The sequence below is a fragment of the Galeopterus variegatus genome, unplaced genomic scaffold (genome assembly GCF_000696425.1).
Source record: "Galeopterus variegatus unplaced genomic scaffold, G_variegatus-3.0.2 Scaffold59, whole genome shotgun sequence".
In the NCBI taxonomy this organism is placed as follows: Eukaryota; Metazoa; Chordata; class Mammalia; order Dermoptera; family Cynocephalidae; genus Galeopterus; species Galeopterus variegatus.
Window position 1 is genome coordinate 536,035 of NW_007726170.1, and position 22,420 is coordinate 558,454.

Here is a 22,420-nt window from a genome sequence, read left to right on the forward strand (position 1 = left end):
CCAACCAGTTTCTGATTGCAACTGTAACAGCCTGTGCACCAGCTGGGATTTTTGTATTAAGCAGCTCTAGGGGGCTTGCCATACCAGTAGAAAATTGGAACTCTTGCTCTAAAAAGTGTTTTCAACAAATACTTGTTTTGTTCTTGAAATTTTTACTGCCTCAATTTGGCAACTAATGGATCAGAAGTGATTGGACTGCTTGGAGCTTTTTTCAATGATGGTCCTAGGTGGAGTATCCTGCTGAGGAGTTTTACCACCTTCTTTGCCCCTGTGCCTTTAAAGATTGCCCTTATTTTTTTTTAGGCTGATGTGATCATCAAGTTCCCCGAGGAAGAGGCTCCATGGACTGTCCTATCCCAGAACCTTTTCACCCCGAAACAGGAAATTCAGGTATATCCCAAAGGGCTAATCCACTAACTGGGTGAAAGTGAGGGGGCAGCAAAACCCTGGACTATGTCTCTGGTCCCTTTAACCCATTTATGTGATATTTTACAGTTTGACCCTCCCTCCCCACCCTGTGAATTAGGCAGGGCAAATAGCAGTCCTATCCTCGAGCTGAACAGGTTCAGAGTCCAGTGATTAGCCCCCAGAAAGCAGAGTTGCAGATGAAATTGGAACATGCGTCCACTTTTCCTAACATCCAGGAGGTTCAGCCCTCATACCACTGCTTGACAGCTGTGAGCATAGATGGGTTTAGCCTTCATTTCTCTGCTCCTGCATAAATCAGGGCTGATGGAGCCAACAGGTGGGAAAATTCAATGGGGAGAACAGGGCCTTTCTCCCCTAGGCAAGTTCTCTGTCTCTCCTAGGGCTCACCTTCCTTGCACACAAAAATAAACAAGCCCTGCCCTGCCCAGCCCAGCCCACAGGACTGTCGTGAAGATCACAAGAGACAACAGATAAGGAAAGGAAGGCTTTGAAATGTTTCTAAAGCCTTTTACAAAATAAGCACCATAATTGTTAAACATTTGAGTACTGGTTATGACCTATTTCATTTGGTCCTTAGTAGTGTGATCATGTTACCAGGCACAGGTCGGGCTGCTTGCCCCTTTTCAGAAACAAACCACTCAAAAGTCAAATGTTGGTGAATGTGGAAGTCATCTTTTATTCAGGAATACTAGTGACCTGAGGAGAGATGCTGGGCTAACCCATCTCTCCTGTAAACCTGAAGGAGAATGGCCAGGCTAAAACCATCTCAAAGACTCAGATTAACTGAAGGGTTTTTTTTTGTCCTTTTTGAGACCGGCCGCACCGCACTCAGCCAGTGAGCGCTGCGAGCACACCGGTCATCCCTATATAGGATCCGAGCCCGCGGTGGGAGCGCCACCGTGCTCCCAGCGCCGCACCCTCCCGAGTGCACCACGGGCTCGGCCCATTAACTGAAGGGTTTTTAAAGGGGGTCAAGGGAATGGAATGTGGGAAATGAAAAGTAGGAGGGAGGGGGATGTGAGCTGTGGGGGCTCCATGCAAGGAGCCAGGTGCCAAGTCTTGCCAAGACTCCATCAAGTTTCTGCTCCCATCCTTGCTATTATATTAGAGTCCTGCTGGAGGAGTAGAAACAGCATAGCTTTATTGATGTCTTCCTTGGTTTCCTAGGGTCTAGATAATATGTACAAGTCTGTGGCTCCAGGCTGACTGGAAAACAACTTTCCATTCATGTAAATAATGTCATCTTGCCCTATAACCAAGGTTCAAAATATATCAAAGAACCATGGGAAAAGAGGGAACTCAGAGAAGTGTATGCTAAGAAAAATACTGTGTCCTTTAAAGATCTTTTAGAGCCCATGCAGTTTTAGGGCCAACATGGCTTCACTCCTACTCATTCCAACAGCTATTGCCTTCTCCACCCGCAGTTGGAAACTAAGGCAAAGAGGGATAAAGCAACTTGCTCCTGGTCACACAGCTGTACACATCAGTTTGGGCCCAAATAGAGGTCCCTGGACACCTAGTCCATCACTGCTTCTGTTAGGTCACACTATCTAGGTGAGCTTCCCAGAGAGAATTCTTGTAGAATTGCTCAGGAGAAAAAACAAATAAAACCAGGAAATAGCAGAGGAGTGCTTGCCAAGTCTTCTGGTTTAACAAGTGATCAGGCAGAGTGAGTGAGTGAGAAAGTTTGTTTAGGGCTTCTTTAGAGCTGTGGCTGGGGGAAGAAAGGGCTGAGTTATGGCTGGAAACATCTGTAGTGAGGCTCTGTTCAATTTTAAAAGGGGGTGAGGTTCCTACCGTTTAGCTAATTTAAGTGAGGCAGCAGCATATGCCAGTGCCAACCTAGGAACCCAGAAACATTATGAAATCCAGAGAAATATCTGGGCACCCTCTTTGACACTGGCCAGATGCCACTTGATGGATTGCAATCTCCAAACTCTAAATGGTAGTGGGTCTTTGAGGGGCAAAAAGGCTTGTCCAAGCAGTGATCTGGGACTGATGTAGTATTTTTGGAAGGAAAACCTCTGGCATCATAAGCTAGCGTTGAAAAGAGGCAAAAGCCAAGTGGCCACTTGTTGCCAAGAGGTTTTAGCTTCTGGGAAGCATTTCCTCTTTGTGACTGTCATTACTGTTTGGGTCCCTGGTGTACATGGCAGCCTCTGCAGGCAGGGTGCATTCTGAAGTCTTCTTGGGGTGTCTTCTTTGACAGCACCTGTTCCGCGAGCCTGAGAAGAGGCCCCCCACGGTGGTGTCTAATACATTCACTGCCTTGATCCTGTCACCCTTGATCCTGCTCTTTGCTCTGGTGAGTGGCTGTAATTAGCATGGGCAGTGTGTGTCTGGCGCCAGACTCGGCAGATGTAGCCCTTCCAAAGGAGGCTTTGTGCTCTGGCCTCAGCACAGCTCCAAAGGGGTCCAACAGCTGTGACCTGAACTGATGGTCAAAAAATTTTAGAATAACCCAAATTCCTCACTGTGGGGGAGCGGCCAAATAGGCTGATCCATTAACAACGGGGCGTGAGAAAGTACACAGTAGCCAGTAAAAATGACAAAAGTGTATGGAGTGTGATGCTCCAGAAGAGTGTTCAGATGAGATCCAGTGTGAAAAAAGCAGGGCTCAATGCTGATAGCTGTAAAAAATATAGCACAGAGGCTGTGCATTTCAGCACTGTCTGGAACATGAAACTGGAAACACCCTAAAGTCCTCATAAAAACAAGTTTTAAATAGATTATGGCATATCATACAATGGAATAATGTGCAGCTTGTTAAAAGAATGGAAGATTTACATGCTGATATAACAAGATTGCCAAGGCATGTTATTGAGTGAAGAAGGAAGGGGTAGACTGGTATTTGTTTAGTATGATTCTCTTTGCTTAAAAAAATTTTAAAGGCTATATATACTATGTGTTGGTTACCTCTGAGAAGAGAACATATGGGAGAGTATAGAGGAAGAAAACTTTTATCTTTTATACTCTACTGTTTGAATTTTTTATACCAATTAATTGGGTTTTTTCTTTGTTTCTCTTTTAAAGTAATAAACGTAGATGTATATCCTCAAAGTTCAGAGAATTTTGAGAAAAACTCATTAGATCTTACTTTTGGAAAATTGCCTGTGTTCCTAGTTAATTCATTGATTTTAATAAAAGAATTATTGGTTAGTCCAAATCTAGCAGGCATGTCACAGCTTTCAGAAACTCGACATAGGGCATGGGCACCTGTTCTCACATTTGAGTGATCAGAATTTCAAAAGGCATGGAACCCACAGCAATGGCATGCATCCTTCCAGCTGCCAACAGGGTTATCTTAACAATTCTTAGAGAACAGAGTGGGAGTGTCGGTTACCTCATCATACATGCAGTTTCTGACCTTTCACCTTCCTGTTTTTAAATAGAAGAGTTTGCTGTCATTAAAAATGATGTTGAGGTTTGAGTTACCCAAGCACATTTAAGAGCAGGTGCTGAGATGCCTTTCTAAAGAAGAAAGGGAACAATTTTTCCTGAGGGCTTATAATAGGGTGGCTGCTGCTTGGAAAAATTGTCTTTCCAGTACCGTTGAGCTTTTAAGCCCTTAGGGCTGTTCATTGGATTAGCATTGGCATGGCATGTGTTGCCTCCCTTTTAAGTTCTAATGTCTTTTTAATTCATTTCTCTTCATCCTTCAGTGGATCCGGATCGGTGCCAATGTCTCCAACTTCACTTTTGCTCCTAGCACGATTATCTTTCACATGGGACATGCTGGTAAGTGCCCCAGGCTGCTAATTCCATTTAACCTCCTTTGACATTTAGCCTGCCCACGCAAAAGCCTTGTTAAGTAGACCCACAACCTATTAACTATAATGACTTAATAGCATAACATTTCCCTCTTCCTCCTGGCCTTTTAGGACAGTTAATATGATGATAAACCTGTTTGGTCCATCAGCTTAGAACAGATGTCACTATATTTGGCTCATTGTACTAGGCTGCTGTTGGCAGGCCATTTACCCTCATTTAATAGCCTGTTCATTTCCAGAGATTACTCACTTATCGTATCTTTATACTGAGCCATATTCCTGGAGGAAGAGCATTAATGCAGTTTCCAAAGGTTATCTTTTCGCACCGCATCGATCTTCACATTTGCTGGCGGCTCTGTCTGGACCGTAATAGAAAACAGTCCCTTCCACACAGACATGCTGTCCTGCATTGTTCTCTTGAGAACTTAGGACCTAAACAACCTAAATATAATGAGACAGTAAATTCACAAATCAGTTAAGCATTTCCGAGACTTTTGACACTACTGGATCAGTGACGCCTTGCATTTCACTGAGACTTCAATATTTTTAAGTTTCTTTGCCTCTTTCATCTGTCACTATCTGTATGTCCATAGTATATTGGAGGGATCTGTAGATGGATCCCTTGAAATTCTAGGCAAATGTGTGTCTTTTTCTGGGGGAAAGAAAGAGTTCATAACTTTGATAGATTATTACAGTGGTTCATGACTCAAAAATGGTTAAGAACCCCTGCTGTAGTTCATCCATCATCCTTCTGGGCACAACTGACAGGTTGACCTTTCTCTCCAGCTCTGTTCCTGGATGTGAATGATAGCCCTGCTGGGTCAGACTGAGAACAGAACCTGAATATAAATTTGTTTAGAGCTGCGACTCTTCTTGCCAATGTGCTTTTCTGCATGTTTCCTCATTTGATTCTCATCACAACCCTGATTGGGGGTGACTAGGGCAAGAATTGTGTTCCCATTGGACAGGTGTGAGAATTTGGGCTCAGAGATATTAAGTGGCTGGTAAGAGTGGAGCCTGGACCAGAACCCAGGGCTCTCAATGCCCAGCTTTTGAGTCCTTTTCACTAACCTTTCTTCCTTAGTCTTCCTTCCTCCTTGCTTAGTCATAGTGGCAAATTATTCATTTATTTATATCCTGTGTATTTTCATTAGATTTTAAAAAATAAAATGAATCCCAAATATAATATGACAGTAAAACAGAAACAAAACCTACATTAAAGAAGCAGAGAAATAGACATGAGCAAGAATGTGGAACAAGGTAAGTAGCTGAAGTCTGGTTTTTACCTCTGGAATTCTTGGTAGCCAAGGCTGAAGGGCAAATGTATATTGAGTTGTCTACTTTCTGGCTTTAGATTAAAGGAATAAAACAAGTGGGTCTGGAACACTTTTTCATGATCCAGCAGTTACTGCTCCTAACTCTCCTCTACCCCAGTCATTGTTCCTGTTTCATTTAATTGAATATCATGACACCTCTTCTTGTAGCTATGCTGGGACTCATGTATGTCTACTGGACACAGCTCAACATGTTCCAGACCCTGAAGTACCTGGCCATTTTGGGCAGTGTGACATTTCTGGCTGGCAATCGGATGCTGGCCCAGCAGGCAGTCAAGAGGTAAGGCTGGGAATGGGGCAGGGATCCAGTGCGGATTAGGAGTATATGAGTCAGCTCTGCTGGTCCAGCTTTTGAACAAGGGTATGTAGCAAAAGATTCATATCTTCGGGGGCGAATCTGACACCTCAATCCAGCCCGATACAGAAGCCATAAGAACTCTTAAGTCAGAAAAGGGCCTTAGAGGGGCGGGCCCGGTGGCGCACTGCTACAGTGCGCCGCTTGGGAGCGCGGCGGCACTCCTGCCGAGGGTTCGGATCCCACATACAGACCGGTTCCAGCTCACTGGCTGAGCGAGGTGCGGGCGCAGCACCGAGGGTTGCGATCCCGTTGCCGGTCCCGGTCCGGTGCGGGCGCGACACTGAGGGTTGCGATCCGTTGCCCGACACGAAAAAAGACAAAAAAAAAGAAAAGAAAAGAAAAGGGCCTTAGTGATCAGCTTTAAATGTATTAAGATTATAAAAATTTATGTCCCTATACATTAGAATGAAAGAGGAAAATAATTGCCATATGAATTATTTTTAAATGGATTAGAATGTGTGGTGGGAGATTGTTAATTTGCTGGCTGTGTAAAAATTCTTTGCTGCTGCCACAGAGAATCCTACCCTGCCCTCCTCCTGTGCCCCAGAGAGCTACTTCTGTAACCCCTAACAGCTCTGGAGCTTTTCCTCCTAAGTGTGAGGCCTGTGTTCTTCCCCACAGAAGCTGCGCAGGTTCTGCAGAGGCTCCCAGCAGGGATCATCTGCTCAGTAGTAGTTTATTCCACTTCCCTGGGAACCAGACAACCTCAGAGTCACACAAATGGTCAGACCTCAACATGCTGGCAGCTTGCTGGCAGCTTGACTTTCAAAACTAAATTGGGGGCAAATCTAAATGTCACATAGGTGTTCTCATTGATTTGACTTTATTAGAACTTGGGTGATTTCAGCCACGCAAAGGCCAATAAGAAAAGGTCAGAATTGTTTTCACCTTTGGAAGAAATCATTTTCAGATGTACCCTGCTTTCTCCTCTCCAGGACTTTTGCTGGAAGAATGTAACTCAATAGCGTGCCCTCCTACATGGCTGCCAATTATGTTTGTCGGATCAGAGAGGCTTTCTCAGGGAGACCATTAATGAGTGGGAGAAGCAAACGTTTCATCTCCACCTGAGTCTCCATTGTGATCTTTCTGAGTACCTCGCTATGGAGACTGAGCACAGACGTGCTCCTTGGCTTCCCTGTAGTAACCAGTTCCCAACAGAGCTTCCCTTAGCACCAGCAGTGGCTGCCGGTTTTTCTGCCCCTCCAGCAGCTTTTACTTGGTGCTTATGCATCACATCTGAGAAAGAGCCAGGGACTCAGATGTTTTCAAAGCAGAACCCTGTTCCTTTGCAGCAACCAGTCTGGGCCCCCAGGGAGCCACAAGGCTGTGCTCTGCTAAGTTCTGTCTTTTCTCAAGTTGCCCATGCAAGACAAACAAAATCAAGGGGAGAGTGGGGTAGAAACCATCTGATTTAGATTTTGCTTAGCAGGAGTTCCTAATTTGGAATCTTATGTTGTATGGCTTTTCTAGGGAGAGAAACCATGGTTTCCATCACAATCCCAAAAGGATCAGTGACCCCACTTTGCCCATCCCGTTCAAAAGGTTAAAGGCTTCTCTTGTTGCCATTGTTGTGAGTCCTGGAAGGAACTCTGCCCTGGGAAAATCAGTGACCCCAATGGAAGCTCTGGTTGGGTGTTTGTCATTTCTTTCCGCAGTTTATTTCTCCTCTCACTTTCCTTTCTTGATTCTCAAACCCTCTTTCCTTTGGCAGGATCGCTGCAGAGCAGAGCAGTAGATTGGCAAAATATAGGACACTACGGTAAAGATGAAGGGCGGATTCATCCCAGAAGCAGGGTCCCTTTCCCATCTTGCCCACCTTGTGCATGTCAGTTATTCTATCTAGTTTTCAGCCCACTCATTCCTCCCGATCCCTCCTTAAGCCAAAGCTGAATTCTGAGGCCATGTTCCAACTTGCTGGACAATGTTGTGACTGGACCAGGGCAGAAGCTTCCTGAGTTAGCCCAGCTGACGGGTTAACTTTGTAATGGAGTAACTGTGGCCTGGCTTTGACTGTATGAGACTTCATCCTTCTTTTTATCCCATGAGTTACTTATTTATGGATAACAGCTTCTCTCTTTGTTGATAGGAGAGCAGAGTTGAAGATAAAACAAGTTCAACCTTGGCCTTCTTAAAAGGGACCCCATTCAGAACATTTAAATTCATCAAATGATGGTCCCATGGCAAATCCTGGCACACCTTATCACTGTTTCTAGGCCTTTCTGTAACACTAATCTCTAGGTGGGCCCAACTGTGGTTTGTTGAGACTCCGGATTATGAAGGACTGGTGGCCACAGATCAAAGCCAACACCAGACTCCAGGTTTCCAGAGCCCAGGGTAGGGTTCAGAGCTGCTCCCTGTGTGACTGAAATGTTACATGAAGGATCACCCATCCTCCTTCCAGGTGTTAGTCCTAGGATGGGGTGGAGGTGGAGGCAAGGTGAAGGCAGGGAAGGAGAGAGAATGTCTGATCCTTCAGTGATCTGTTCCTCTAGACCAGGGGTCGGCAAAAGTTTTCTGTAAAGAGCCAGACAGTATTTTAGGCTTTGCAGGCCATACGGTTTCTGTCACGAGTACTCAGTACTGGCACTGTCATGTGAAAGCAGGCATAGACTATATAAACAAATGGGTGTGGCTGTGTTCCAATAAAACTTTACTTGCCAAACAGGTGGTGGGCTGCATTTGGCCTTGTGGCGAAGTTTGCTGTTGCCTGACCTAGACCAACAAAAAAGGGAAGGAGATATTTGAATTTTCAAGTCATGATCTCTCTTATCCCTTGTGTTGGAAATGGCTTTCCCTGCCAAAAGCACAAAGCCAGCTAATTTTTTAATCCTCTGAAAATAGGGAAGATCAACAAAAGCATAGAATTTAGAGCCTGTTTACTGATGTGTGAGCACAAGCTGGGTCACCTAGTCCTCATCACAGAGAGAAACTGCATTTGTTTTGGTTTTGTCTTTTCAAGTTTAATTGAAGTGTAACTTATATACAGTAAAATTCACCCTATTAGTGTACAATTCTGTGAATCTTGGAAAACTTACATAGTCGTGTAAACCACCACCTTAATCAAGATGTAGACTATTTCCACACTCTAGAAGTTCTTTTATGCTCCTTTTATAGTCAGTCTCTTCTCCCCACCCCCATTCCCTGGCCATACTCATTGGGTTTTATCCTAAGTTATAGGTGCCCTGTCTAAGATTTGTTTTCAGAATTGGTCCTTTCTGCTAAATGTTGTTCTTGAATTCTTTAAAATAACTGGATTGAATTTTTTTCTTGATTTTTAAACAGTCTACCCCTACCCTGATACTCCCCAAGTCATGTTGCTGGTAGGAGAGGAAAGTCATTTGATCATTTGGACATTTGGGAGTTTCTAAGGTATTTAAAATACCTAGTATTTTACAGGAAAGCCCCTGTTAGCTAAGTGCTCTTGATCTGAGGACAGACTTTGATTTGAGCAGACATACTCTAGGGCATGGCTCCTTAGCTAAGTCGAGGCCCATGGGCCACTAACCTTAAGTTATTCTTGTTTCATACTGATGCTGTCCTTTCTGCATGAACATTTCTAAATGCACAGTTTAGTGTACCTGGGAACCTCTGAACATTGTTAAGGAATTAGGGGCACACACTCTAGCCCTCAGAATTAGTTCCCTGCCTGTGCATGCCCCTTGAAACTGTTTAATTAATTGGTTTGGAGCCTGCCATTCTGCAAGACTGTGTCATCATCATCTTAGTCCTCACCACTGGGTATAACTGCCTACTAAAGGATGGAGTGTTCGTCAGCACCCGTGCCTCTGCTTGCTGGAACCTGCCTGAATCAGTTCCTTCTGGTTGTCACCCCCCTGGTTGCACAGTATCTGTCTAGATCATCATTTTTGTTTATTGTGTTTCCCTATCACTTCTTAGAGTCTCGGGAAAGGCACCTGAGGGGAAAAAGGGAGTAAAGAGATAGAGAGGTTTTTATTTCCTCTTAACATTTTTCTGTGAGCTAAGTCCCATATTTGAGAATCATTCTGTGTTAGGTTTATTGTAAAGAACGTGGCCACATGGCAGGAACATGGTGCAGGTTTCTGTAGTGAATGGTGAGGATGTCATCTTCCAAGCTACATACGGGCCACTTGTTAGTTGGCAGGTCTGGAGTCTGGGAGGTTGAAGAAGAGCATTTTTAAAACTTTCCTCTCTGTTCAGCTAGTTGAAATTTACACTGTTGTTTTGGCCTTGCACTGTGAAAGGTGTGCCTGGAATTACCACATCTCTTTGTATTTTCACATACCACTTTCTTACTTAGTTATCATCAAGTTTGTTTCGTTGTTTTTATTTTAAGTTGTCATCAGCTTTAGTTTAATTAGCTGTCTCACATTCTTTTGTGAAATGAGATGGGGCATAAATAGATACCAGTAAATGATTATTCCCTTATAAATGGGGTATTACAGTGGGAGAGTACCTTGTGCTCTCTGTTGTCACCAGTTAGGAACTGTAACAGTGAATTGAAACCTTCAATAATTTTGTGTTTGTCTCCATTTTCTTTCAGAACAGCTCATTAGTTCCAGAATAAGATGGAAATTCTGAAAACTCAAATGAATGTCAAGAAATAGAGTCAAGAACAATTCACAGTGTGAGGAGAGGGATGAAAAAAAAACTTTATTTAAAAAGAAAAGAGTCAAGATCGTTGTTATACTTTTGCTTGTTGTTTTTCAATTTCCCCAACACACAGCAGATACCTGTGAGCCCAGATAGTCTGTTCTTTGGCATGACGCCCTAGCACGATGCTGTGAATATTCGTAACCTACCCAGATGTTGCATTTGAAAAGTTGAAATCTGTAATTTATCTGTTTGGAATAAAGAGAATGGTAATAGGAACAAAATCCTGATTGAGAGCTTATTTTAGTGCCTCTATGGTAGTGGGAGCCTTGGGTCTATAACTCGAGGACTTTGTTGAGAAATACTGTTGACGAGATGGCCAGGATGTTTCTCCGGGCCTTTTTACATTGTCCTTCTCACTCCTTTCCTAACAGGACTGAGAATTACCTGGAAAAGCCAACTTTCTTCTTCAGCAGTGAGCACCAGCTGTCTGCATAGGGACCCTGTTGGTACTGAAACCCCCTTGGTATAGCAGCTAGGACCTCTCTGTTCAAGGCTCTTGCCATGAAAGTTTGGGCTCAGCATGCATGGGGGGTGGGGGGGATCGTCTTAAAAGAAAGCTGACTGTCTCAGTCTATTCCCACTGCTGTAACAGAATACCACAAACTGGGTAATTTATAAATAATAGAAATTTATTTCTCACAGTTCTGGGGGCTGGGAAGTCCAAAATCAAGGAGCCACTAGATTTGGTGTCTGGTGAAGGCCCATTCTTCATAGATGGTACCATCTTGGTTTTCTCAAATGGCAGAAGGGGTGGAGGGGCAAAAAGGGGCTAGCTAGTTCCCTCAAGCCCTTTCATAAGGGCACTAATCCATTCATGAGGGTAGAGCCCTCATGACCTAATTACCTCCTACAGACCCAACTCTTCATCCTATTATTGCACTGGGAATTTAGTTTCAGCAAGAATTTTGGAGGGACAAAAATTCAAACCATATTACTGACAACCTTAGTTATCTTGAACTCTAAGAGTTAGAAGGACACATCCATCTTACGAATAACCCCTTTGAAGTTGTGCCTCAGGATCACCATTACATGAAGTTATATAATATGTAGAGGAGTAATATTGTAGTTTAGTTAACTGTATAGACTTCAGGATCAGGCAGACCTACTGTCACTACTTATTAGGGTGAGGGACCTAGGGCAAGTAGCTTAACTTCTATAAACCTCCCTTTTGCTTCTGTAAAGGAGAGAACAGTATCTACCTCATAGGATTAAAGGAGTTTAATGCATCTGTAGTGCTTGGCTTAGTGCTTGGCATCTTTCCTGATTGACTCACAGTTATGTACTTTGGCTCATTGCCTCTAATTCTATTAATTGAAACATGACGTATTCAGTTAACTTAGGAAATGCAAGTAATCCTCATAGTATTTATTGAATTTGGGGGGGTAGAAGTTATTGCATATTATTTGTTTTGGGGTTTTTTTGTGTGTGTGTTTGGCGACTGGCCAGTATGGGGCCCTGAACCTTTGACCCCTTGACCTTGGTGTTATCAGCATCACGCTCTAATAAGTGAGCTAACCAGCCAGCCCTATATTATTTTAATCAGGTTGCTTACCACCCTAGCTGGACTTTACTACAGTGAGGAATTTAGGATTTTGATTGGGGAAAGGGGAAAGGAGATTCTAGAACTCTGGGCTAGTTCTGAATGGAATTCTGCAGGTGAAAGGATGATGTGGGCATTACAGGGATGTCTGTAAGGTGGAAAAGAGGCCTCGCCTTTCACAGAGGTTGCAGACTGGTTGCCCATAGATAAGTTTTATTTGATCTGTAGTGTTTTTTGGAAAATTGAGTTAGTTGTCAACATTTAAAAATTGAGAGATCTTGTATAAAAATCTGGGATTTGGGTTTTGGATTCTGGATTCTCTTGCAAAAGAAAATTAGAGCTGTCAACACTGGGCCCGACTCCTGAATGGCAGCAGTCAGCTGGAGCTGAACAGCAGCTCCTCTCTTTGGATGAGCCTGCACTCTGCAGTTTGTCATAGCTCCGCCCCTCACAGGTATTTCCACTTCACAGGACACTTGTGCTGTTCCACCTGCCAACTTCGTTCCTTTGATACCCACCTGGCTCTGATAGGCATATGACTTTGGGACCCCTGCTTCTAACTTTTAGTTTCTTATCCCACTGTGAGGGCAAAGGGTGATGTTGGTCTCCCATTGCTCTTAGGTGGCTCCTGGTGTCCCTACTTAGGTGTGCTGGCACCTCAGCAGTTCAGAGTGGCGAAGATGGGGAGAGCTAGCAGCGTGTGGGACATGAGGAGGGGAAGTCCACCCAGATGGGGTTTCCACATGACCTGTACAGCCCTGGCAGACAGACTGGGAGAGGCTTGATGGACAATGGTGTGGAGCAGGGGTAGTAGGGCCCGAGAATAGAAAGGGTGCTGGGTGTCCTGGTATGAAGGGAATAGGGCAGCCAGTGACTGGAGGGAAGGAGGTCAGGACAGCTTCTTGGAGAAAGAAGGGGCTGGCAAAGCTAAGGGGTGCTGAGGCTGGCTCAGGGCTGGCCTGCAGACCAGAGGGGAGCTGGAGAACAGAGCACAGAAAAGCTATGTGCCAAGCTCTGTGTTCAGAGCTATGGCAGTGAGTAAGACAGATAAGGCCCCTCCCCCTGGTCCACATGCAGCTTGGATGGAGACAGACAGGAGAGAGAGGGAGCAGAGTGATTGCAAACATGAGAAGGCCTTTGAAGGAAGCAGTTTTTGTCTGAGACCTGAAGAACAAGAGGCCGCTGTGCAGCTGTGGAAGAGCACTTCAGGCAGAGAAGCAGCACATGCACAGCCTCTGATGCAAGAGCTTGGCATGTTTGAACTGAAAGTAGCCAATGTAACCAGGGTGTCATTAGCAAGAAGAGTATCCTCGGATGAGGTAGAAGAAGCCAGAACAAATTAGGCTTTTAAGGTCTGTAGTAAAGGGGGTAGATTTACTTTTAGGACCAATGGCAGATTTCAAGCAATTTGAGTTTTATGTTCGGATGTAGCAGAGGCAGATGCCGTCTGTCTGACCCTACAGTTGGGTGAAGCCTCCTGAAGCACTCTCAGCTCTCAGCTCTAGAGCACAGCTGCAGGGTAAGGACCCGGTTGCTATGACCAAGTGGGTCTAGGAAGGCCAGAGTTGACAGAATTGATGAACTCCACTGGATTCGTCACTCAAATTATTCACTATAGTAGTGCCTGGGCCTGGCCTTCTCTAAGGATTACAAAGCACATCATTAGAGTTAAATGGAGCTGTTTTGAATTCCCTTATTAGCTATGTGTCCTCCTTATGCCCCCTTCTTTACCTCTCTGGGCCTTTGTTTCCCGTCAGTAAAAATGGGGATAATACATCTGAGGGCTTTATAAAGATTAGATAAAGTCACACCCCAAACAATACCATAGTGCCTGACACTTAGCATTGAATCAGTGTTTGCTCTGATTAGTGTGGATATTATCATTGTTAGTCCTGGGTATTATTAGCCCACTAAGCAGGCTGTACCAAGTCCACATTCCTGTTAACTTAGGAAATGCAAGTAATCCTCAAGTAGTATAAGTCACTTGATTCCACAGCTCACATTTGCCTGGAGTCTTAAAGCAATGCAAGAGCACTGCTCCCGCCACCACCACCACCAGTCCCCAGCTCTGCTACCTCACACCTATGGGACCTGGGGCCAGTGAACCCTGCTCTGCCTTCCTCCAGAGGGTGGTTATAGGGAGAAAATGAAGTAGTGGATGGGAGGCCTCTTTGTGAACTTTAAGTTAACACAAACATACAGGATTATCATTACAAGCGATAAATCGCCATAGATTAGAGCCTGTCTTTAGGGTAAAAAATAGCACTCAGTGTTTTTTTTTTTTTTTCTTAGCACTCAGTCTTAAGTAGGACCCCCATGGGAGTGGGAAGCTCCCAGCACCTTTGTGGGGAGGAGTTAAGTCTTTTAAGATGCCATTAGTGTCGCAGTTAATGGTGACAGAGCACCGGAGTTGTTGCCATGATAGTTTTTTCCTCCATAATTGCATTCACCTCGAAAGCCACAAGTAGCAGCAGGGCCCAGCAGTCTTTATTTCATTTGAAAACAACTAATTGGAAGTTGAGAGAGCCCTCAGTTTCTGCTTTTGTCAGGGTAGGCCAAGGGAGGAGATGAGCAGGTGGGTCCAAGACAGAGGAGGGGGTCTCGGGACTGGCCCAGGCCAGTCCCCCATTCAGCACGTCTCCTTTGTTCTTCCTCCTTGGCAGGTTCCTGGCCTGCCCGCCTCTGCCTGTTGAAGTGGACTGCCTGCCCTCAATGGCCAGCCCTCTCCTCTGGAGGGGGCTTTTGTTCCCCATTGTTCCAATCGGCTCTTTAGCAGAGCTGCCAGGGTGGCCCCCCGCAGAGTGTTTCCCACGCTTTGCATTTTTTCTTGGGGCTCCCAGGAAGAGCAGGTGGTCTAAACCCTATGAAGAACTGAGTTGGTTTACAGTTCTGGTGCTGGGAGACTGGAGGCCCGGCTGCCAGCACTTCCCTTCACTGGTGGCAGCGTCCTGGGCTGAAAAACGAAGGGGGTGGGATTGTTCATGGTCAAGTCCCACTCAACTCTAAGATGCCGTGATTCTTTTTGCACTTTTAATCAAAACAGACTTTCCACAGTTGTCGGGGTTTTTTTAGATTTCATTAACTTACGATAGAAGGCACAAATCTGAAGTGTACAGCTTGATGAATTTTTACATGTAACTACACTGGTACACTACACTACCACTACCCAAATCAAAATATAGAACATTTCGATCACCCCAGAAAGTTCACAGATTCTGATAAGAAGCATACAGAAGGTAGGTGATGTGTGGGAATATTTGGCCCCGATAAAGTGGTTCATGAATGGGAAAAGTTGGATAATTACTGATGTGGGGACCTCTGGTCAGTGGCTCCAGTTCTCTGCTTCCCCTTATAGCAAAATTTCTCAAAAGAATTATCTCTGCCAGTGCCATTGAATAGAAATATAATGCAAGCCACATAGATGATTTTATATTTTCTAGTAACCACAATAAGTAAAAAAAAACAAAGCAAAAAAAAAAAAAAAAAAAAAAAAAAAAAAAAAAAAAAAAAAAAAAGCAGGTGAAATTATTTTAATATAGTTTATTTAACCTAGTATATCCAAAATATTGTCATTTTAATATGCAATCAATATAAAATATTATTGGTATATATTTTGCATTCTTTTTCCATACTAGGTATTTGAAATACAGTGTTTATTTTACACTTAACGTGTATCTCAGTTCATACTAGCCACATTTCAAGTGTTTAATAGCTGCATATGTCTAGCAGTCACCATTCTGGACAGCTAAGTCTATCCTTACCAGCTCTGATTCCTCTTCTCCCATTTTCTCTTGAACCCACTTGAATCAGACTTTGACCCCCACCACTCCACCCAGTTTGTTCTTGCCAAGGTCATCAGTGGCTTCCACAATCACTGCCATGGTCAGTTCTCAACTAACTTGACCCATTAGCAGCATTTGGCTGAGTAGATTACTTCCTTCTTCTTGAAACACTCTTCAGTTGGCTTCTAGGATTCTTGAGTGGTTTTCCTGTTACCTCCCTGCCTGCTCCTTCTCGGTCTCCTTTGCTGTTTCCTCATCTTTCTTCCAAACTTTAAATGTAGGAGTGCCCTGAGGGTCAGACCTTGGACTTCTCTACTCTTTCTGTGTTTCTTCCTTGGTATCTAACCCGGTCCCTTGACTTGAAAGACCATCTACATGGTGACAGCTATCAAACCAAACCAGCTGCTCAGGCCTCTCTCCTGAACTCTAGACTTGTATATCCATGTGCCTACTCAACATCCTAACTTGGACCTTTAACAGACATCTCAAACTCAACATGTCCAAACCCAAACTCCTAATTCTGCCTCTACTGGCAAAGCTGCTAAGTGGTAGCTCTATCTTTCCAATTCCTTAGGCCAAAAACTACGGAATCATTCTTGCCTCCTCTCCAATCTTTACACACCCTCTCTGTCAGCAAATGGGTTCTACCCTAAGAATGTATCTAGAATTTGGCCCAAAGTGACTTTCAACGTAAGTCAGATCATGTCATTCTTTTGCTTAAACTCTACTATGGCTTCTATCTCAACAAGCGTGAGATCCAAATTCTTACCATGACCTTCTTAAACAAAATTTACAGGAGGCCATTGTTTTGGACTGAGCTCCTGTGCTAGGCCCCAACAAACCAGACCAAACCAGAATGGAGTCCCTTGTACCAGATGCCATGTAATCAAACTGAACTTAAAAATGGGACAGTTTTCAAAAAAACAGGAGATTCACAGCATGCAATCAGAAGGGGCCTGGTCTACCTGAGCCAGCATGGTAAAAAAGTCCCCTCTGCTCTGTGAGGAAAGTAACTTGGAAATGATGAGTATACTTTTTGTTCCTGGTTTCTGTTTCTTCAGCCTTTTAAAAAATTTTTGCCTATAAAGTCCACTTCTGCTCAGCTCTCTGGAGCTCCCCTCTGGATGCTGCCTAGTTCATGAATCGCTAATAAAAGCCAATTAGATCTTTAAAACTCCATTTGTGAAATAAATAAATAAATAACTCACTCAGTTTGCTAAAGTTTTGTTTTTCAGCACCATGGGCTGTCCTCCTGCTCCCTCTCGCCCTCCTTTCCTTCCTCTCACAGCCTGGCTCTGCTCTAGCTAGCCACACTGACCTCCTTGCTGCTCCTCCCATGCTCTTGCCTCAGGGCCTTTGTGTTGGGTTTTCACTCTGTCTGGAATGCTCTTTACCCACATATGCACAAAGCCAACTCCCTGTCCTCCTTCAGGTCTTTTCTCAAATGTCTCATCATCAGTGAGGCCTTCCCTGACCACTACAGAGCAATATATGCACTGTAGATCAAATAATACCCTCCAGCATGCCCCATCCCCTTAAATTTCTTTCCTTGCACTTGCCACCATCTGACATATTCTATAGTTACCTGTTTTTACTATTCTTCCCTCTCCTCCATTAGAATATAAGCTCTATGAAGTTAGGGACTTTGCTCATGACTGTCCCCCAGTGCCTAGAATGCTGCCTGGTTCTCTATAAATATTTGCTGAATGAATAAATGGTATTGCTCATAGATGAGCAGGTCACCAGTGGATGAAGGATGACTTTGACCCAGAGTAGACGAATATGGTTAAGAGCCTGGTTCTGGGTGGGACTGCCTAGGTTTGAATCCAAGCTCTCTTACTTGACAGCTGTGACTGTGGACAATTTGGTTAACCTTTCCGTGCCTCAGTTCCTTGTCTATGAAATGAGGAGGAGGACACCAACACCTGCCATTAGGCTGTGTGAGGAGCATATGAGATTCTATGCCTGAAGCCACCCGGTTGGCACTCTGTGAGTGCTTGGTAAATGTTAGCTTTTCTCATTATTATATCTTGTAATACCACTTTGGGAAATGTAAGTATGTAAAACACATAAAAAATTAGGCTGAAGATAAAACATAAATGCAGACCAGTATGGAGGAATTTTATTGTATTGACAAAGGAAAAAGTAGGTCAGAAATGAAATAGGATTAACTGGATCCAGTTGTGTTTTGGCTCCAGGTAACCTAAACCACAGGCAGAGTCTTCATCCTTGGGAATTCCTGTTGCAAAAAGAGAAATAAAGCTCAGTCCGTGGGACTGAAGTAAGGGTGAGTTCGAGTGAAACACCAGGAAACAGGGTGATGGGTGCTGCAGTGACAGGAGCTGGCTGTCTGGATTCCAAAGAAGGCAGTGTGGGGTGGAGGGAGGGGTGCTCACACAGGCCAGCAGATCGGAGCCCAGTCTTAGCCCCTGTTCAGCCAACCGGCTCCTACTGAGACCCTGGGCCACCCACTTCCCCTTGAAGAAGCCACCTCTAATCCCCAAAAGAGTTAGCTTCTTCCTGGCCACACATTCACCACACCCTTACCGTTGTTCACAAATAAAACTTGCTTAATTCCTGGCTGCCTTGGTGTGTTATGAATTCCATGAGAGCAGAGACCACTGCTGTCCTGTTCACTGCTATACCCCCAGCCCACAGCCTGGCATGTCATAGTCACTGGATGGTTGTTATAGGGCTGGGAGGATGGCTCAACTTGAGCCTCAGTTTCCTTACAGGGCTGTTAGGTGGACACAAGGTATAATGGGTACAAAAGTCTGTCAAATCACTCTATATACTCTACATAATATAGAGGTCTAAGAACTCATTCTTATTTTGTACTCTCTCAGGCCCACCTGTGACATCCTGCTATTTGCAGCCGTTGAGCTGTAGGGGAACAATGGCTCCAGGTCCCTGCATGCTCTGTGTGCTCAATGACTTCGAGCTCTGTGAAGCTCTGGCTTTTAACCTACAGGAACAAAGCCTACATTCTTAGGACTGGCCCTCCTTGGGGACACCCCAGCCTATGGGACCTGGTGGGAGCCATAGCAGTTGAATAATGACCTAATCCAGCATGAGAGGCACAGAGGAGGCATTCTTCTTAGAGGCACTATTTTTAGAATTATAGCCTTAGGGACCTGAGCAGTGAGTAGAGCTAACCCCGTCCTTTCATAGAGGAGGAAACTAGGAAGCTGCCTGTTGCTGTGTGCAGCGACTTGGTGACAAGCCTGGGGCCCAGGTGTGCATCTGCCTCCCAGCCTGGATCTCACCCCTCCTGTCATCTTCCTGCAGGCCTGCCACTGCTTGTATCTCCACAGGGCTGTAGCTGGTGAGAACTCTGGGCTCCTGGTGTCTAATTAGGTTGGGAAGAAGGTGAGGGAGCCCATGGAGATCTCTGTTGGGAACCAGATTTGCTTAATAGGTTGGTCCAGAAGTGTCTGGCAGAGTCATGCTGGGACATGCTTGTGCTCACAGTTTAAAATCAGGCTCTAAAATACAGCAGAGTTTCTCCAAATAGTCATGCCATTTTTGGGAAACTTTGACCATCAAGTGGAGATTGATATGAAAGTCCAGGGAGGCAAAGCAGGTCTTGGGCCTGCCAGTCCCTGGCCTGGGACCAGCTGCTGCTGATTCTTGGCCTCACTTTTCCTCTTCTATAAAATGGAAAAACTCATTTCTGATCTTCCCTGACTCCCAACAGGACCACGAGGACCAGTGAGATGGGGAATGACTGCCATTATCATCTCTCCCTCTGATGATAGTGTGTCTGCACACAGGAATGTACCACAGGTATAGGAGGGTTGGTCTGTCTTTGGCTTTATAGATTTGTGAACTTGGCAAAAAATCCAGGGCATGCTTCTCAGATCACCCACATCAGAATCCCCTGGAACATTTGTTTAAAATTTCAATTTCTGAGTCCTATCCCAGAACCACTGGGTGAGTAACATTTTGGGCATAGATGCTGAGCCTGCCCTCTTGCTTCACACTGGAGACATAGCAGTGGATAAGATGTGGTCTCCATCATACATTTTATCTCCTTCCTCCAGTTCTCATGTGTATAAGGAGGGGCATTGTTCTTACTTTGCTTGGCAGAACTCCATACCTTTGGAGAGGGGGGGATTCTTTCCTTTTCCTAGCAGCCCATGGAGAAGGAAGCCTCTGAGGTCCCTTGACATACACACACACACACATGCACACATGTATGCATCCTTACCTGTGCTTCTGCAGCAGGGCCATCAGGATGCTCTCCAGCGCCATCTGCTTTTGGTCTACCCACATGCTGTCCACCTGACGACCAAATCGTACCTTTGCTCCTTGCTCCTGGTTTCTCTCTCTATGTGGTTAAAAAAAGAGAAAGACCTGAGGTTGCTATTTGGGTAGGAAACAGGCAGGGATGTATGCCTATTCCTATTCCAATATCTGGCATGCACTCTTCCACCCAACTGAATTAGATTCAGCAACATTTAGAGAGGTAGTATATATGGTAGTGAAGAGTACCATAGTGTGAGTGTATACAGTTGCAAAATATCTCCCCACAGATCATTCATTATAAAGAGGAAAATATTAACATTGCAGAGTAGAAACCTGGAGATACCACATTAAGCAAGTGATCAATGTTACCATCCACCATAATCTACCAATAATGGGACAGATGAACATCATGTGCCTCCTGATATCACGCACTGAGAAGGACACAACATCACTTCTGTGAATGCATAACCTGAGTCTAATCACAGGGACATGTCCAACAAATCCAATATGAGGAACATTCTATACACCATCAGCTTTCATTAATCAAAAATGTCGAAGTTGTGAAAGACTGAGGAACTGTTCCAGATTAAAAGAAACTAAAGAGACATGACAACTAAATGGAACCCTTGATCCTGGATTGACTCCTGGATCAGAAAAAGAAATCAAGGGCCGGCCCGTTGCTCACTTGGGAGAGTGTGGTGCTGACAACACCAAGTCAAGGGTTAAGATCACCTTACTGGTCATCTTTTAAAGAAAAAAGGAAAAAAAAAGAAAAAGAAAAAGAAATCACTGTTATAAAGGACATTTTGGGACAACTGGTGAAATTTGAATACATATTATAAGTGATAAATATGCTGTTTTGTGTAAGGGGTTGTCCTTTTTTAGGTGTTAGGAGACAAATGCAGAAGTACTTAAGGGTAAAGGTCATGATCACTGCAGTTTACTCTCAAATGGTTCAGCAGAAATGATAATAATAATAAATGTGTATGTGTATGTGTATAGATCTGCATCTAGCTATATAGAGTGAGCAAATGTGGTAAACTTATAGAAATTATTGAATATGGGGAAAGGCATATGAAAGTCCACTGTACTATTGCTGCAACTTTTTTGTAAGTATGACATTTTTTCAAAATAAAAAGTAACAAATGAACAGGCTGTGGAGTTAGGCTGTTTGGCTCCTGCTCCACTACTCTTTGGTTGTATCCTTTAGAAACTATTAACAACTCTGTACAATGGGGATAAGAATCTCTACTTTGTAGGGTTGCTACAAAGATTAGATAAGAAACTAAGAAAAATGGCTGACACTACTAAGGGCTTCCTGTGTGCCCAGCACTGTGCCGAGTGTACGTACACATCCCAGTACAGCGCCTTTGTTTCTGGTGTGGAGTCACGATCAGATGGTAATACAGTTAGTATTGTTACTGTTGGAGCCTAGCACTGGGAGAAGCACCTAGTAGGTGTGGAGGTAAGCTGAGGTTTTGGGCCTTTCTGTTATGGAAAGTCCAGAGATGACAGCAGCTGTGCTAGGAAAGAGAACAAATTGGTCCCTGGCATGCTGCATCAGGGCTTCCAAACTCTGACGCACAGAGGTGTGGGAAGAAATCCCCAGAGCTCCTGCTCACCCCTGCTGCCTGCTCATGATGTCCTGGAGCAGCTTGCGGGCAGACAGCTGGCCCAGCACCTTCCGGTAACTGTTGGTGAAGATGGCATCTGCATACCGCTGCATCCTGTGTGGAAGGAGTCAGAGGGCAAAGGGCAGGGTGAGGGCCATGCAAGAGGACAGTGGGGACTGCCCTCACCATGTCTCTGTGAAGTCCTCTGTTGCCCTTTGTCCTGCTCACCCCCAGACCCCAGCTGAGCAACTTTCCTGGAGCTCAACATCTGCCGCCTCTCAGACATGGGCAGTGGGTGCTGCCTGAAGAAATAGCCAGGGCGCAGCTGATGGCTTGATTCTGCAACCCGCCCCATGGCAGGGATGACTTAGGAGTGGCAGGAACCCAGGGGCTGCTTACCTGAGGGGCATGGAGGGGGGCAGGGAGCAGTGAGAGCCACTGCTGAGGGTGAGGATCACGAAGAAGAACACCCACAGTGGCATCCTTCACCCTTGGGGTGGCACCTGCAGAATGATGGGAGGGGAAGGTCAGGCACAGTCACAGCCACAGGGATGCCCTTTGCCTGCTGGATCCAGCCCTGGGCCCAGCTCCATGACAAGCTTTGGTCCTTGTCCTTTGAAAGCTGTGGGGAAGGAAAAAGAACCCAGACTCTGGAAGTTAGACAGACTTGTGTTCAATGACCCGCCTCTGCCAGTCACCAGCTCAGAGTTC

General features: G+C 44.8%; 2 protein-coding genes across 3 annotated transcripts in view; one reads left to right on the top strand and one right to left on the bottom strand.

The window, feature by feature from the left end:
- Positions 1-10,747, top strand: part of RPN2 (ribophorin II) — a 63,150-nt gene extending 52,403 nt beyond the window's left edge. Inside the window, exons 13-18 of one of the 2 annotated variants that reach the window (XM_008575410.1) lie at positions 304-390; positions 2,639-2,734; positions 4,092-4,167; positions 5,684-5,813; positions 7,603-7,650; positions 10,414-10,747. In XM_008575410.1, coding sequence (XP_008573632.1) covers positions 304-390; positions 2,639-2,734; positions 4,092-4,167; positions 5,684-5,813; positions 7,603-7,650; positions 10,414-10,426 — 450 coding nt within the window. In that variant the 3' untranslated portion in view covers positions 10,427-10,747. The remainder of the gene's footprint in view (positions 1-303; positions 391-2,638; positions 2,735-4,091; positions 4,168-5,683; positions 5,814-7,602; positions 7,651-10,413) is intronic. The other variant, XM_008575421.1, reaches the window with a different exon arrangement.
- Positions 10,748-17,948: 7,201 nt separating this feature from the next.
- On the bottom strand, positions 17,949-22,192 carry GHRH (growth hormone releasing hormone). The gene is made up of 4 exons (XM_008575447.1): positions 22,109-22,192; positions 21,719-21,823; positions 20,059-20,178; positions 17,949-18,087 (listed from the first exon to the last, which is right to left on the bottom strand). The coding sequence occupies exons 1-4, from the start codon at positions 22,189-22,191 to the stop codon at positions 18,072-18,074; spliced, it is 324 nt and encodes a 107-aa protein (XP_008573669.1). The 5' UTR covers position 22,192; the 3' UTR covers positions 17,949-18,071.
- Positions 22,193-22,420: the final 228 nt, after the last annotated feature.